At 53.5% G+C, this 11,438-nt stretch overlaps 1 protein-coding gene across 1 annotated transcript in view; it reads right to left on the bottom strand.

Annotated features, from left to right (window-relative positions):
• Positions 1 to 52: 52 nt before the first annotated feature.
• The window catches only part of DPYSL4 (dihydropyrimidinase like 4), an 18,592-nt gene continuing 7,206 nt past the window's right edge, over positions 53 to 11,438 (bottom strand). The window contains exons 2-14 of the mRNA XM_019617916.2: positions 10,481 to 10,569; positions 10,185 to 10,369; positions 9,148 to 9,312; positions 8,198 to 8,259; positions 8,022 to 8,102; positions 6,861 to 6,929; positions 6,556 to 6,676; positions 5,548 to 5,704; positions 4,410 to 4,551; positions 3,529 to 3,699; positions 3,012 to 3,191; positions 1,402 to 1,573; positions 53 to 1,041 (exon numbers count right to left, since the gene is read on the bottom strand). Coding sequence (XP_019473461.2) covers positions 950 to 1,041; positions 1,402 to 1,573; positions 3,012 to 3,191; positions 3,529 to 3,699; positions 4,410 to 4,551; positions 5,548 to 5,704; positions 6,556 to 6,676; positions 6,861 to 6,929; positions 8,022 to 8,102; positions 8,198 to 8,259; positions 9,148 to 9,312; positions 10,185 to 10,369; positions 10,481 to 10,569 — 1,686 coding nt within the window. The 3' untranslated portion in view covers positions 53 to 949. The remainder of the gene's footprint in view (positions 1,042 to 1,401; positions 1,574 to 3,011; positions 3,192 to 3,528; positions 3,700 to 4,409; positions 4,552 to 5,547; positions 5,705 to 6,555; positions 6,677 to 6,860; positions 6,930 to 8,021; positions 8,103 to 8,197; positions 8,260 to 9,147; positions 9,313 to 10,184; positions 10,370 to 10,480; positions 10,570 to 11,438) is intronic.

Here is an 11,438-nt window from a genome sequence, read left to right as displayed (position 1 = left end):
AAAAAAAAAAAGGAGAGACATTAAACAAAATTAAGTCATTTGTTTAAATATATCTGAGCATATATTCTTGATTCAGACACCCCACCTGCCTTCTGGTCCATGTGTTTGGGCTCAGGCACACAGCTGCAGCCCAGCCCTGCACACAGCAGCTGCAGGGCCACAGGACACAGCACAGACCTGCACAGCACGAGCTGTTCTACAAACCAGTGCACGTGGCAAGATGAGGTACGAGCACACAGAGTGAGGCGGGTCAGCTGCTTCCATCACTTCAGGATTTCAAACAAAGTTTATTCAATGCAAGGAACAGAAAACCAACTGCGAGGCACGGGGCAGAGGGACATGCATAGATTTGTGGCATTGAGGTTCACCATTTCTGTAATACCTTTAAATGTAACAAACTGCCTCGCGTAGATTTTATAAAAGAGCCTGCCATATGCAAGCAGCCTTTAGCTGGGCCTTTTATTGGCTGTAAGACTTCACTTACACGTGGTACTTGAAAAAACCGTATAAATAACCCTTTAAAAAAGTCTGCCTACAGCAGCCTGGCGTGCAGCCCAGCACAGGACAGCACACAAGGCCTGTGGCAGGGCTCATCGGTTAACAGTCCTTAGAGAAGGGCAGTCATTGGGAGAGAAAGGCATGAACACCAGACAAGCTGTCATGGCCTTCCTGGGCACAGAGCAGCGAGCAGCACTGCTGAACACACATTAAATGTACCTCTAGGTGTGGGCATGCATATGCTAAGGGCTCTGAGGATCCAGGTAAAAGACACGGAGCGGGAGCTCTAGGGACTGGGGGACATACAGGTGGGTGAGCTACCTCTGCGTGGGCTTCGTCTACATTCTACCTAAGAGAAGAAGGTTCATCAGGTGCCCAGGGCCCACCTCCCTTCCACCCTGAGCTGCAGGGAACCAGCCGTGCCCTTCACACCAGCACCGTGGGAGCAGCATCAGGACAGGGAGGTGATGTTGGAGCGCCCGCCTGGGGGGGCCATGATCTTCTGGGCCGTGCGGCGGGCAACGTGGTCATCAGCCTGAGAGCCTGGGGAGAGCAGAGCAGAACGTCAGCGTGCAGCCATAGGGCCTTTTGGGCAACAGCCCACCTCTCCCTGTAAAGCCATCTGGGCGCTGCGTCAGCACAGCACAGTATAAATGACCGTGTGGCCTTCTGGCATTTCGAGGGGGCTTCTAAAAGAGGCACGGTCTGACAGTAAGAGAAGGGGGAATGGCTTTGTGGGAGAAGAGGGAAGATGGGCTGGAGGTGAGGAGGCTGCCCAGGATGGCGGAGGCAGCATTAGTGCTCCTTCCTGGGAGCAGAGCTGCGTGACCCAGCCCTGGAGCAGCACAAACAAAGACAACCACATTGAGCCCTGCCCCACTGACAGCCCCTGCCCACACCTACCCGACAGGCTGAACCCCGACTGGTGCAGGTTGCGCACGGGCACGGCGGGCACTTTGCTGGCACAGCCTGCGATCCTGGAGGCCGCGATGGTGGGCACAGCTTTGGTGCTGAGGACAACATCATGGACCGGGCCGTCATACAGCCCCCGCGGGACACCATGCACCTCTGCCAGCTGCGGGAGGGACGTGAGGTGTGAGCCCAGGCACTACCGTCCATCTCCTCCCTCTCCCCCAAGGCCCTTCTCCCTTCACATGCAGCTGATGCAGCCCACAGCCCAGGGCTCCAGGCTGCAGGTAGGCAGTGGGCAGCACAGGGGGAGCATCCCACAGGCACACACCTCAACCGGAGCAGCACCGTGCTGCGTTCTACCAACCTCTGTATTCTTGGGCATCAGGAGCCAAAGCCAGAGCGGAGCAATGGCCCCAGTACCAGTATGCACCACAGTTCTGCTTAAGGCTGCCTTGTCTCTGCAGCAGAGCAGATTGATGACTGGCAGCCATTTGAGAACCAGAGGGTCAGCACACACGTGGTTTGCAAATGAGAAGAGCAGGGTTTCAAGTTAAAAGCACAGGGCCTGACGGGTTCTCCACAAGCATACAGCGTTTTCCACAGCAAGGTTTCTGGTACATGACCTTCATCCTGGCCCCTATATCATACAGACAGTGCTCTGATCAGCATCTTGCTGTGCTCCTTTTGACCCCAGCTTTTTCCTGAAGCTCTGGTTGAACCACAGACCAGGAGACACGGGAGGGCTGTCTGGTTGTTTGCAAAGTGCCCAATCAGGCTGCCCAAGTGAATTAACTTAACAAACGAATCACCAACAGCCAGGTCTGACACTCAATTATCATCTACTGGGAGACCGGGGACCTTCAGGACGTGAGGTTTATATTTAGCAAGCTCTGTCTGTCCCTTGTGCCAAAGCAGCAGCACCGGGCGTCTCCTTTCAGCACTGACACAAACACAGCCTGACTGCCAGCCCTGCACAGCTCCCTGCACACACACAGCACGGAGGTGCTGGGGGCTGCGCCTCCACCGCACTGCAGCACGGACACAGAGCTGCACACTGCGAGCGCTGCTGCAGCACCAGTGCTGGCGGTGTGTCCGGGGTTTGAGATTTTTGCTCTTCAGTGCATAATGAAAAGGTCTGAAACAACACAAGGAAAAAAGGAGGAAGGTGCGGTCATTAAGGGGCATTCCATGCATTTGCACATCTTTGTGTCTCCTAGGAGATCTGTGCTGGCACACTGGGAAGGGCTGCTGTTATTTCCAGTAACTACGACCACTCCACGGGCAGCAGCCAACTTGCACAGTGGTAATACAGCAACACCATAATCTCCAACAAAAGCACGGCCAAATTCTTAAGTAGAAGTTGTATTTTTGCTCTATGACTTTGTAATAGTTGAATAATACTAACACCTGTATGATCAGCTGCAGTCCTGAAGCAGGCATTGTAAGCAGTACGTGCCATGACACTGACCAGGGCATCACACCATAACCATCAGCACAGCTCTCCTTCCTGCTGCCTGCTGCACCCGAGAGCTCAGAGCAGAACAGGGACCACAGTGCAATAATGCAGAGGTTGTGATTATTGCAAATGAAGTTCTCCTTACCCTGTTCCTCGCCTTTATTCTTTTATAAACAAAATCAGGGAACGTCTTTCTGGGAATGAAGCGACCTGAGCCCTCGGTGACAAACAGGTTCCCGTCCTCAAGAACGACCTTCCCCTGACTGATGACCACAGCAGGAGCCCCATGACACTCCGTGCCTTCAAATATGTTGTATTCCACATTCTGGAAGAAACAAACCAGGATGCTTAATACTCAGAATGAGGTCATCAGTTAATTTCTCTGCTCTGCAGTGAGCACAACCCATGTAAGCTCTGTGTTCTGGCAGCAAAGCATCGCGGCTCAGTCACTGCTGCTCAGCCCAGTCCCAGCCCTCCCAACTGTCCAGCAGTGCAGCAAACAACACGTTTTGCATTTTACAAAGGAAATGCAAGGTTTTCCACCTGCTCCTCCATTCACACGGTGAATGCTCTTATCTTTTTGATCTGAAGAAATATACTGCTTTGCCACTCTCTTCCAACTGTAAAATCTGCTCAGGAAAATAATTAAAAAGATATCTTACCAAATTGTGGGTTTTTGCTGAGATGATTTTTGTAGCCTTGGGGTTCCACAAGACTAAATCTGCGTCAGAGCCCACCGCAATTCGCCCCTTCCTGGGGTAGCAGTTAAAGATTTTGGCAGCATTTGTGCTGGTCACTGCCACGAAATCGTTCTCATCCATCTTCCCAGAGACCTGAGCAGCAGAACGAGGGAAGGGCTGTTCAACACAGGACAGCACAGCAGTCCCACCGCAACCAAATGGGAGCTAAGGATGCACCAGAGGGTTTGCTTTCTGCATTGGGAAAGATAAGGTCTCTGAAAAAGGCTTCCCTTGTAGGCTCAAGTGAGACAGGAGTCTCACATCCACCAGAGATGGCTAAGGATATTTCAATACAGAAAGACAAGAAGTGAACCTAAGAATTGCCTTAAATTCTCTTGAACTATCTTAAGATAAATGGTATTCATCTCAATAACAAAGCCGCCGTCAGACTGTGACCCAGGGACACTCGTGGGGTCAGCAGCCCAGGGCTGAGCACTGTGCTGAGTGCAGGGCCGTGGTGGCTGCAGGCAGACAGAGGCACTGTGGCAATGCTCCATCCCCACCCCTGCGAGCACCAGCAAAGAGCAGCATCTCAGCCCTTACAGCGATCACTGAGAGCTGCCTCCTACTGCAAGTCACAGCGCGGGGGCTGCTCCCCACTGCAGCCTTTGAAGAGGCTTTGAAGGCACTCAGTGTCACATTTCCTCCATTGCCAGGCTCTTTTGAAGGAGCGTCTAGACAGTGTCACACTTCAGGGCTCATCTGAATTAATGAGAAATCTGACATCATCCGATTTGAGCACTGCTCCCATCCACCCGCATTCACAACATGGAAGGAATCAGGTTCCGTGTTTCTGCACCTACCACGCACTTCTCCCAGATTATGGCCATCCGCTCCTCGATGCCATTCGTCCCCTCGGGGATGAGGGTGAAGTTGTCCTTCCCCACGGCCTTCTGGGCGGTGGTGAACGTGCAGTGAGCACTGCCTGCCACCTGCAGGTCCCCGCTGCACCCAAGAAGAGACACGGTCAGAGGACGCCGCAGAGACAGCGGCTCTGAATGGGCTCCTCAGCAACCCGCCCTCCCTGCGGAGCTGCGTGCTGGGGAGGCTCACTGGGAGCTGTGACACAACAGCCCCCGGGCCTGAGCTCTGACGGAGGGATGTGGGCACTGCGCACGGTGTGGGCAGGCTGGGGTTGAACCCGGGGATCTAGGAGGGCTTCCCCACCCTGAACTGCTCTGTGGCTGTATGAATACGCTGATCTCATCAATGCAGGCTCACAGGCAGGCAGCTTAGACCCTTAAGTCCCACTGGAAGTCAAGTGAAGAGGTACACAGAGGTGCTGCTCTCTATTCACTCATAGAGACTAAGCGCTGGAATGTTACAGTACAGCAGCCAGAGCCTCATGAGCACCTTTGCTCTTTTCTCCTAAACTGGCTCTTATTCCTATTTGTTCAATATCTTGATCTCTGTACCTTCCTTTTGAACCTCAAGCCCTTCTAATATGAAGATGGTTCTAAGAAAAACCATTCTGATGCATTTCCAAAGTACCTTTTAAAGGAAGGATACAACAAGCACGTCTCAGTCCCATAACATACTGCAGGTTACGCAGGGCTGTATGGACATGCACTGCAGCCAGCCCCAAAGGGTCACTGCTGCATCCTGGCTGCAGTGGAGCACACACAGATGTATTTCTGTTTACCCATCCCCGTGTCTGCAGGGCTGTCAGCGTTGTGTTTGTGCACAGAGATGCTCGTGCTGACACGGGGATAACAACTGGCTGAAACAGCCCCACGTGCACCATCCCCAAGCACTTACAGTTCAGATTTCAAACCTCGCGAACACCCAGCGCTGCTGCTGCAAAACCCTTCATCTGACACCAACGCCCTGGAGCTCAGCGGATGCACAGCTGTGCTGTGACCCCAGGGCCCCCCCAGCCTCACGACACCCCCAGCACAGCCCACATCCCCACAGTGGCTGCGAGCCCCGGGCTGCACTCACCAGGACAGCAGGGAGGAGAGGCGCTCCGGCGTGGTGGGGTCGGGGCTGAGCGGGGGCGAGGTGACGAAGGCCGCAGCCTTGGCCCAGTTCTTGCTCCAGTAGTGCGAGCCGTCGGCGCCCAGGCTGGCAGTGATGGGCTCACCGTACACCACAGTGCCTGCAGAGCGGGGTCAGGGCAGTGCTGGGAGCCTTCAGCCTCCGTTCACAGCACGCTCACCGTGCCACTTTCATTTCTCTCCGGTGTTCTCAGCACCACAGCTTTTTAAACTCAGACTAAAACCTCCGATTACCTCAGATGTCTGGGAAGCGCTGCCAGAACATGCTGTGAATGCATCTATTCATCCACAGGAAAACATACATTTCCAGCTGCAATTTGCTCTGCAGCCTTGGGTTGGGCACTGGGAAAAAGAGCGGCCAGGCGCTGGCACAGCTGCCCAGAGGTGGGCAGTGCCCGTCCATGGAGGTGTTCATCCCGCGGGGATGTGGCACTGAGGGACGTGGGCAGTGGGACTGTGAGGTGGGTGGGATCTCAGAGGGCTTTTCCAGCATTAATGGTTCTGTGATGCTATTATCTGCACCCAGCTGGTGTCCCTCTGGCTGGGAGCAGACGTGGCCATGCACTGCTGCTCTCTCAGCACACCGCCCTGCTCCCGACTCCCTGCAGGAGCACAGCTGGCTCTCCCACCACTCCCTGGTTTGAATTTAGAGTTTGCTCCAGTTTCATTTTTCATTTAGCTCATGATAAATGATTAGGAGTTGTTTTCTGTTCTTTTTTCAGCTGCATCTACTGGGATTCAGGTGTCAAAGTTTCAAGTACATCACATCTTCTGAGTGCAGCTCAGAGCAGTGAGCTCCAGCACACGGTGAGGAACAGCCAACACTGGGAGTTAGCACCCTTAGAGAGAGAACTGGGGTGATAACGAGCTCGTAGGCCCTGCAGCTAGAACAGCATTCCTGGACGTATGTGAATGGCCTCACGTAGCATGCAGACACGACATAGAGTTTTACCTTTTCTCTTTGCTTGAGCTACCACATCTGCTGCACTTTTGCTCATTATTTTCGTGACGTACAAGGGGCAGTTGGCTTGTTTTGCTATTGTAATTGCACGGTACACAGCCTCTGCTTCAACCTGCAGACACAAAAACAGAGGCACGGAGCACAAAAACAGGGGCACGGAGCACAAAAACAGGGGCACGGAGCACAAAAACAGGGGCACGGAGCACAAAAACAGGGGCACGGAGCATCTCCTCGCAGCCCCCAGGAACCACGAGCAGCAGCTGCCTGCAGTTCTTTGGAAATGTGGGCAGCATTACCTCCTCGGGGCGGCTCAAGACGTGCCCCTCCGGCCCAGTGATCCCGATGTCCAGCAGCCTCTTCTGCTCCTACAGGGACAAAGATGAACAAAAGCAGTCGGTCTGAAGCAGTGTGGGACACACACCGTGTTCAGGAGCAGCCACAGGCTGACAGCAATGAGGAATACAATGATGTGACACCACAGAACACAGGGTGGCAGTAACCCTCCAACCTGTTTCTTCAAATAAACCAATTTCAAGGTTCAGGATTCTGCTTTCTGAATGTAAGCTACAAGGAATTGCGTGTGTAATTCTGCTGTACAGCACCCATTCGCAGTGTTTGTCTAGCACTTCCTTTTCTAATGGGAAAAAGGAAAGTAATGAATAGTTTGCAATACCAAATAAGGTACTGACTGTTGGTTTTGGTGATACCTATTATAAGATGTAATGCAGATCACTGAAAAAACACACAACTCTTCAGGTTTCTCAAGTAGTGAGGACACCTGGCCACACAGGAGTTCTATACAAAATAAATAGAGGATAAACACCACTGAGGGTGGGCAGGCAGCCTTCAGGGAGCCCCTCAGAGTTCTTGTTGGGAACTACTAAGCAGATTTCTGTGATGAAACCCAGGTGAGTGTGTGGAACTGGGAGGATGCTGCTGATATTACCAAGAGCCCAGATCCCCCTGCACATTCCTCCCACAACAGGATTTCCTATCAGCCCCGTCCCTCCAAAGCTTTGGTAAGCAGATTGTCCTGGAGGCCAAATCCCACCACCAGGTGCGTGTGGGCAGGAGGGAGAAGGGGTGGGATGCAGGGACAGCCACAGCCCCCAACCTCTTCACATCTCAGTTAACGTGCAACGAGCAACCAGAGACTGCCCTGCTGCAGCAAGGCCAGCCCATCAGTGAAACAACCTGGCACTGAACAACCCTGATGCCAGCAGACAGCACGCACTGCAAAATGCACACTGATTGTCTTTAGGAAGCAATAGTGTCCAGAGCAGGCTGCTCCTCTGTCTCACTTGGACATATTCCTATTGATTTTGCAGCATCAAATGAGCACTAAAAGCATGCTGGCACCTCCTATCAGACACTACGGCCCATCTGCTAAGTCAGCGTTTTGCCTCACGCCGAATGCTCCAATCAGCCTGCAATTTGAATGAATGTAAGCACAATACCTCCTCGATGATGTCTCCATTTTCAGCATGCACTTGGGCTATGGCCCCCAGGTCTCGAATAATGCAGAATATTTCATACATCTGCCAAGAGAGAACGGGCGCCCAATATCAGACCAGCGATGGACTCTGCTCACTGTGGGTCACCGCTTCCACTGCGCAGCGGCTGTCTGCATTACCTGGGCGTCGGTGCACTGAAGCCTGTCCTTGTAGGCCATAAACACCAGGAAGGAGTTCACACCTTGGGAAGAGAAAACGAGAAGCGCAGTGACTGCCAAAGCTCAGAGCTCGGAGCCTGGGCACGGCTGAGCTCTGTGTGGGCTCAGCTGAGAGCAAACCAACACGGGCCTCTCTTATTTCTAAGCGCTGTTACTCAGTGCACTGTTTCAGTGGAGCAACAGGCACACTGTGCTTTGCACACAGCACTGCCCACACTGTTCCTATTGAACACGATTCGTGGAGCAGAGTCAAAGCCTGAGAACTGCCAACGTGTTTTATATGGATAGAGGTAACAGCTGGTTCCAAACTATGATCAAACCGCAAACAAACTGTATTTCATGAGAAGATACATATGAAAAATACGTTTTAAGCTCCAAATGGTCCATTATTCAGCTGCTCCGCGTTTTAATAGGAGATTCGTTGCAAATTTTTATGTTAAATGACCAATTAAGGCCTCGCTTGCAAGACTGCAAATTACACTGAAGTCATTTAGCTTTGCATTAGCATATCTGAAAGCAAAATGCAGCTCCAAACTCGGCATTAAGAATTAATGAAAGGCACAAATTCCTGATGCCTGGCCAGCACCTCCCTGGGCTGCATCCAAGGGATGCTTAGAGCGTGCAGGAATTAGAACACAAAGGACATCTCCGGGAAAAGCCCAACGCTTCACCTCATTCCGCAAGCCCAACCTCCAACATTTGTACTTGAATAGTTTAGAATCATAGAATCACCAAGGTTGGAAAAGATCATCCAGTCCAGCCGTTCACCTCTTACCAATAGCTCCCACTGAACCACGTTCCTCAACACAACATCCAGTCCTTCCCTGAACACCCCCAGGGTCGGCGACTCCACCACCTCCCTGGGCAGTCCGTTCCAGTGAGTTTCTCTAAGTCAGAACTCAGGCCCTTACCCTTGTCCTTTACCAGCGCCTCCAGCTCCTCCTGCAGGCCCTCGTGCCAGCGGGGGATGTCGACGTGCAGCGCGTAGTCGCAGCAGGCCCTGCTGTCAGCACGCTGCCTCCACTGCTCGTAGGCGGCCAGCAGGCCGGTCCCAGCCTCGGGCAGCACGTGGTCCACTGAAAGACACCGCACGGCGCTGGGGGGCTGCCTGGGCACAGCTGTGTGTGGCTGGAGGAGCCCCCGGGGTCAGCGCAGCCACCGCCCCGAGGAGACGCCCCAGCAGTAATTCATATGCACAGAATCACAGAACCATTTGAGTTGGAAGGGACCTCCGAAGGCCACCCCCTGCACTGAGCGGGGACGCCCACAGCCCCGTCAGTGCTCAGAGCCCTGGGCTATCTGCAGGGATGGGGCACCTCCACCCCACGGGTGGGCAGACGGATGCACAGAGCTGGGGCAGGGCTTGCTGAGTTCCCTTCAGACAAGTGCTGCAGTGGGCTTTGGGAGCAGAAGAACGAATAGAAATCAAAACCAATATGTAACAAAGCAGATCCCACACTCATAAAGCTGATAAGTTTATAAATATAGCTGTATAGCTATTAAAAATATATGAAATGGTGATTAACATTTTCTTCTGTTCTACTGTCATGAGATTCAAGTTGGGTTAGGAACAATTCGTTCTCCAGAGAGCGGCCAGGCGCTGGCACAGCTGCCCAGAGGTGGGCAGTGCCCGTCCATGGAGGTGTTCCGAGCAGGGATGTGGCTCTGAGGGATGTGGGCAGTGGGACTGTGGGGTGGGCGGGGGTCTCAGAGGGCTTTTCCAGCATTAATGGTTCTGTGGTTCTAAGAGGTGAAGCAGGAACAGCCAAGTGCGTTCAATATACATGCACTGCAAAAGGAGTTACTGAGAAGCACATCGTGCATCCTACTTTGCTTTTTAACGCTTCGGTTACTACAGAAAAATGAACATTTCTGTGCTAGGAGGAGAACGAAGCTCTGCCATGACAAAAGCCCTGCACAGCACCCAGCTCAGCGCTGCCCATCTTACTTATCATCGTGGTTCCTCCTGCCAGGGCCGCCCTCGTGCCTTGGTAGAAGTCATCAGCAGAAGCCATTCCCATCACAGCCATCTGCAGCCGCGTGTGCACATCGATGCCGCCCGGCACCACCAGCTGCCCGTAGGCATCCACTGTCCTCACCCCGCTGGGAACAGCCAGGTTCTCTCCAATCTGTCTGAACACAGCATTCAGGTGAACACCCAGCCCAACCCCGCAGACAGGAGCTTCGAGCAAATTAAACAGCACTGAGATCTGCCTGGCAGCAACATCACAGAACTTCACTTACTTTATTAAACCATCCTCCACGTATATGTCGGCATAGAAAGACTGGTCGTCGTTGACGATCTTTCCGCCCTTGATCAGAAGCTGCTCGCTCTAAGCGGACAAAAAACAAATGTAGGATTTCTTCCCGTGGATGGATGCTGCTCACCGTGAGATGTGGGGTTGGGGGCTGCAAGCACCGCTAAGTGCATCTCATTGACCTGCTAATTTATTGACACAATTAGCTTTTCCAGTCTCGAGGAGATGGTAACGCCTCGAGGCCTTTCCTCCCTTCAAAGCGAGGCTGCACGCCGCTGTCAGATTGATGAGATCTTTAACCAGAAATATTAGAGAGCCGCAGCATAATTAGAGGGCTCCTTTCCGACCCTCTGCTATATTACCGAATATCAGCGAGGCTGCAATGGGCGGTGCTGGGGGCACAAACACAGCGAGGGACGCTGCCGACCGCCCCAGCATTGCGTGCTGCTGCGGGACAGCCTGCAAACACGTCGGGGTGCGGGGAAAGGGACCTCCGCGGCGCACGAAAGAAGCACGAGCAACCGCGCTGCCTTTCGGAAAAGGCCTTTATCGCATCGCTATTGTTCGTGCGCGTCCCACAACATCAATCACGAGGAGCCGTGCCGGCTGCCCCACGGGCACGGCGCAAATCCCCGCCCCCGGCCGGGATGGCGGCTCCGATCCGCGCGGCTGCGCTCAGACAGCGCGATGTGTGGGGGGACCGCAGGGGTGAGCCGGCAGGAAAATAAAGGATAAAAAGGGAAGAAGAAAGAAAAAAAAAAAAGCGCCAGCATCGCTGTCTGGAGATTTCCCTCACTTCTGCTCGGAAGCCCCGGCAATAGGAGCAGGGAATCCCCTCCTACAGCAGCAGCGGCGGCGCCGGTTGGCGGAGCGCTCCCAAACAGAGCGGCGACAACAGGCGGAGGATCTCCGCCGGACCCCCGCAGCGCTCCGGGCGCGGGATG

The sequence above is a fragment of the Meleagris gallopavo genome, chromosome 8, assembly GCF_000146605.3.
Source record: "Meleagris gallopavo isolate NT-WF06-2002-E0010 breed Aviagen turkey brand Nicholas breeding stock chromosome 8, Turkey_5.1, whole genome shotgun sequence".
NCBI classification, from domain to species: domain Eukaryota; kingdom Metazoa; phylum Chordata; class Aves; order Galliformes; family Phasianidae; genus Meleagris; species Meleagris gallopavo.
The sequence above is the reverse complement of the archived record's forward strand: the minus strand, read 5'-3'. Positions and strand labels throughout refer to the sequence as shown.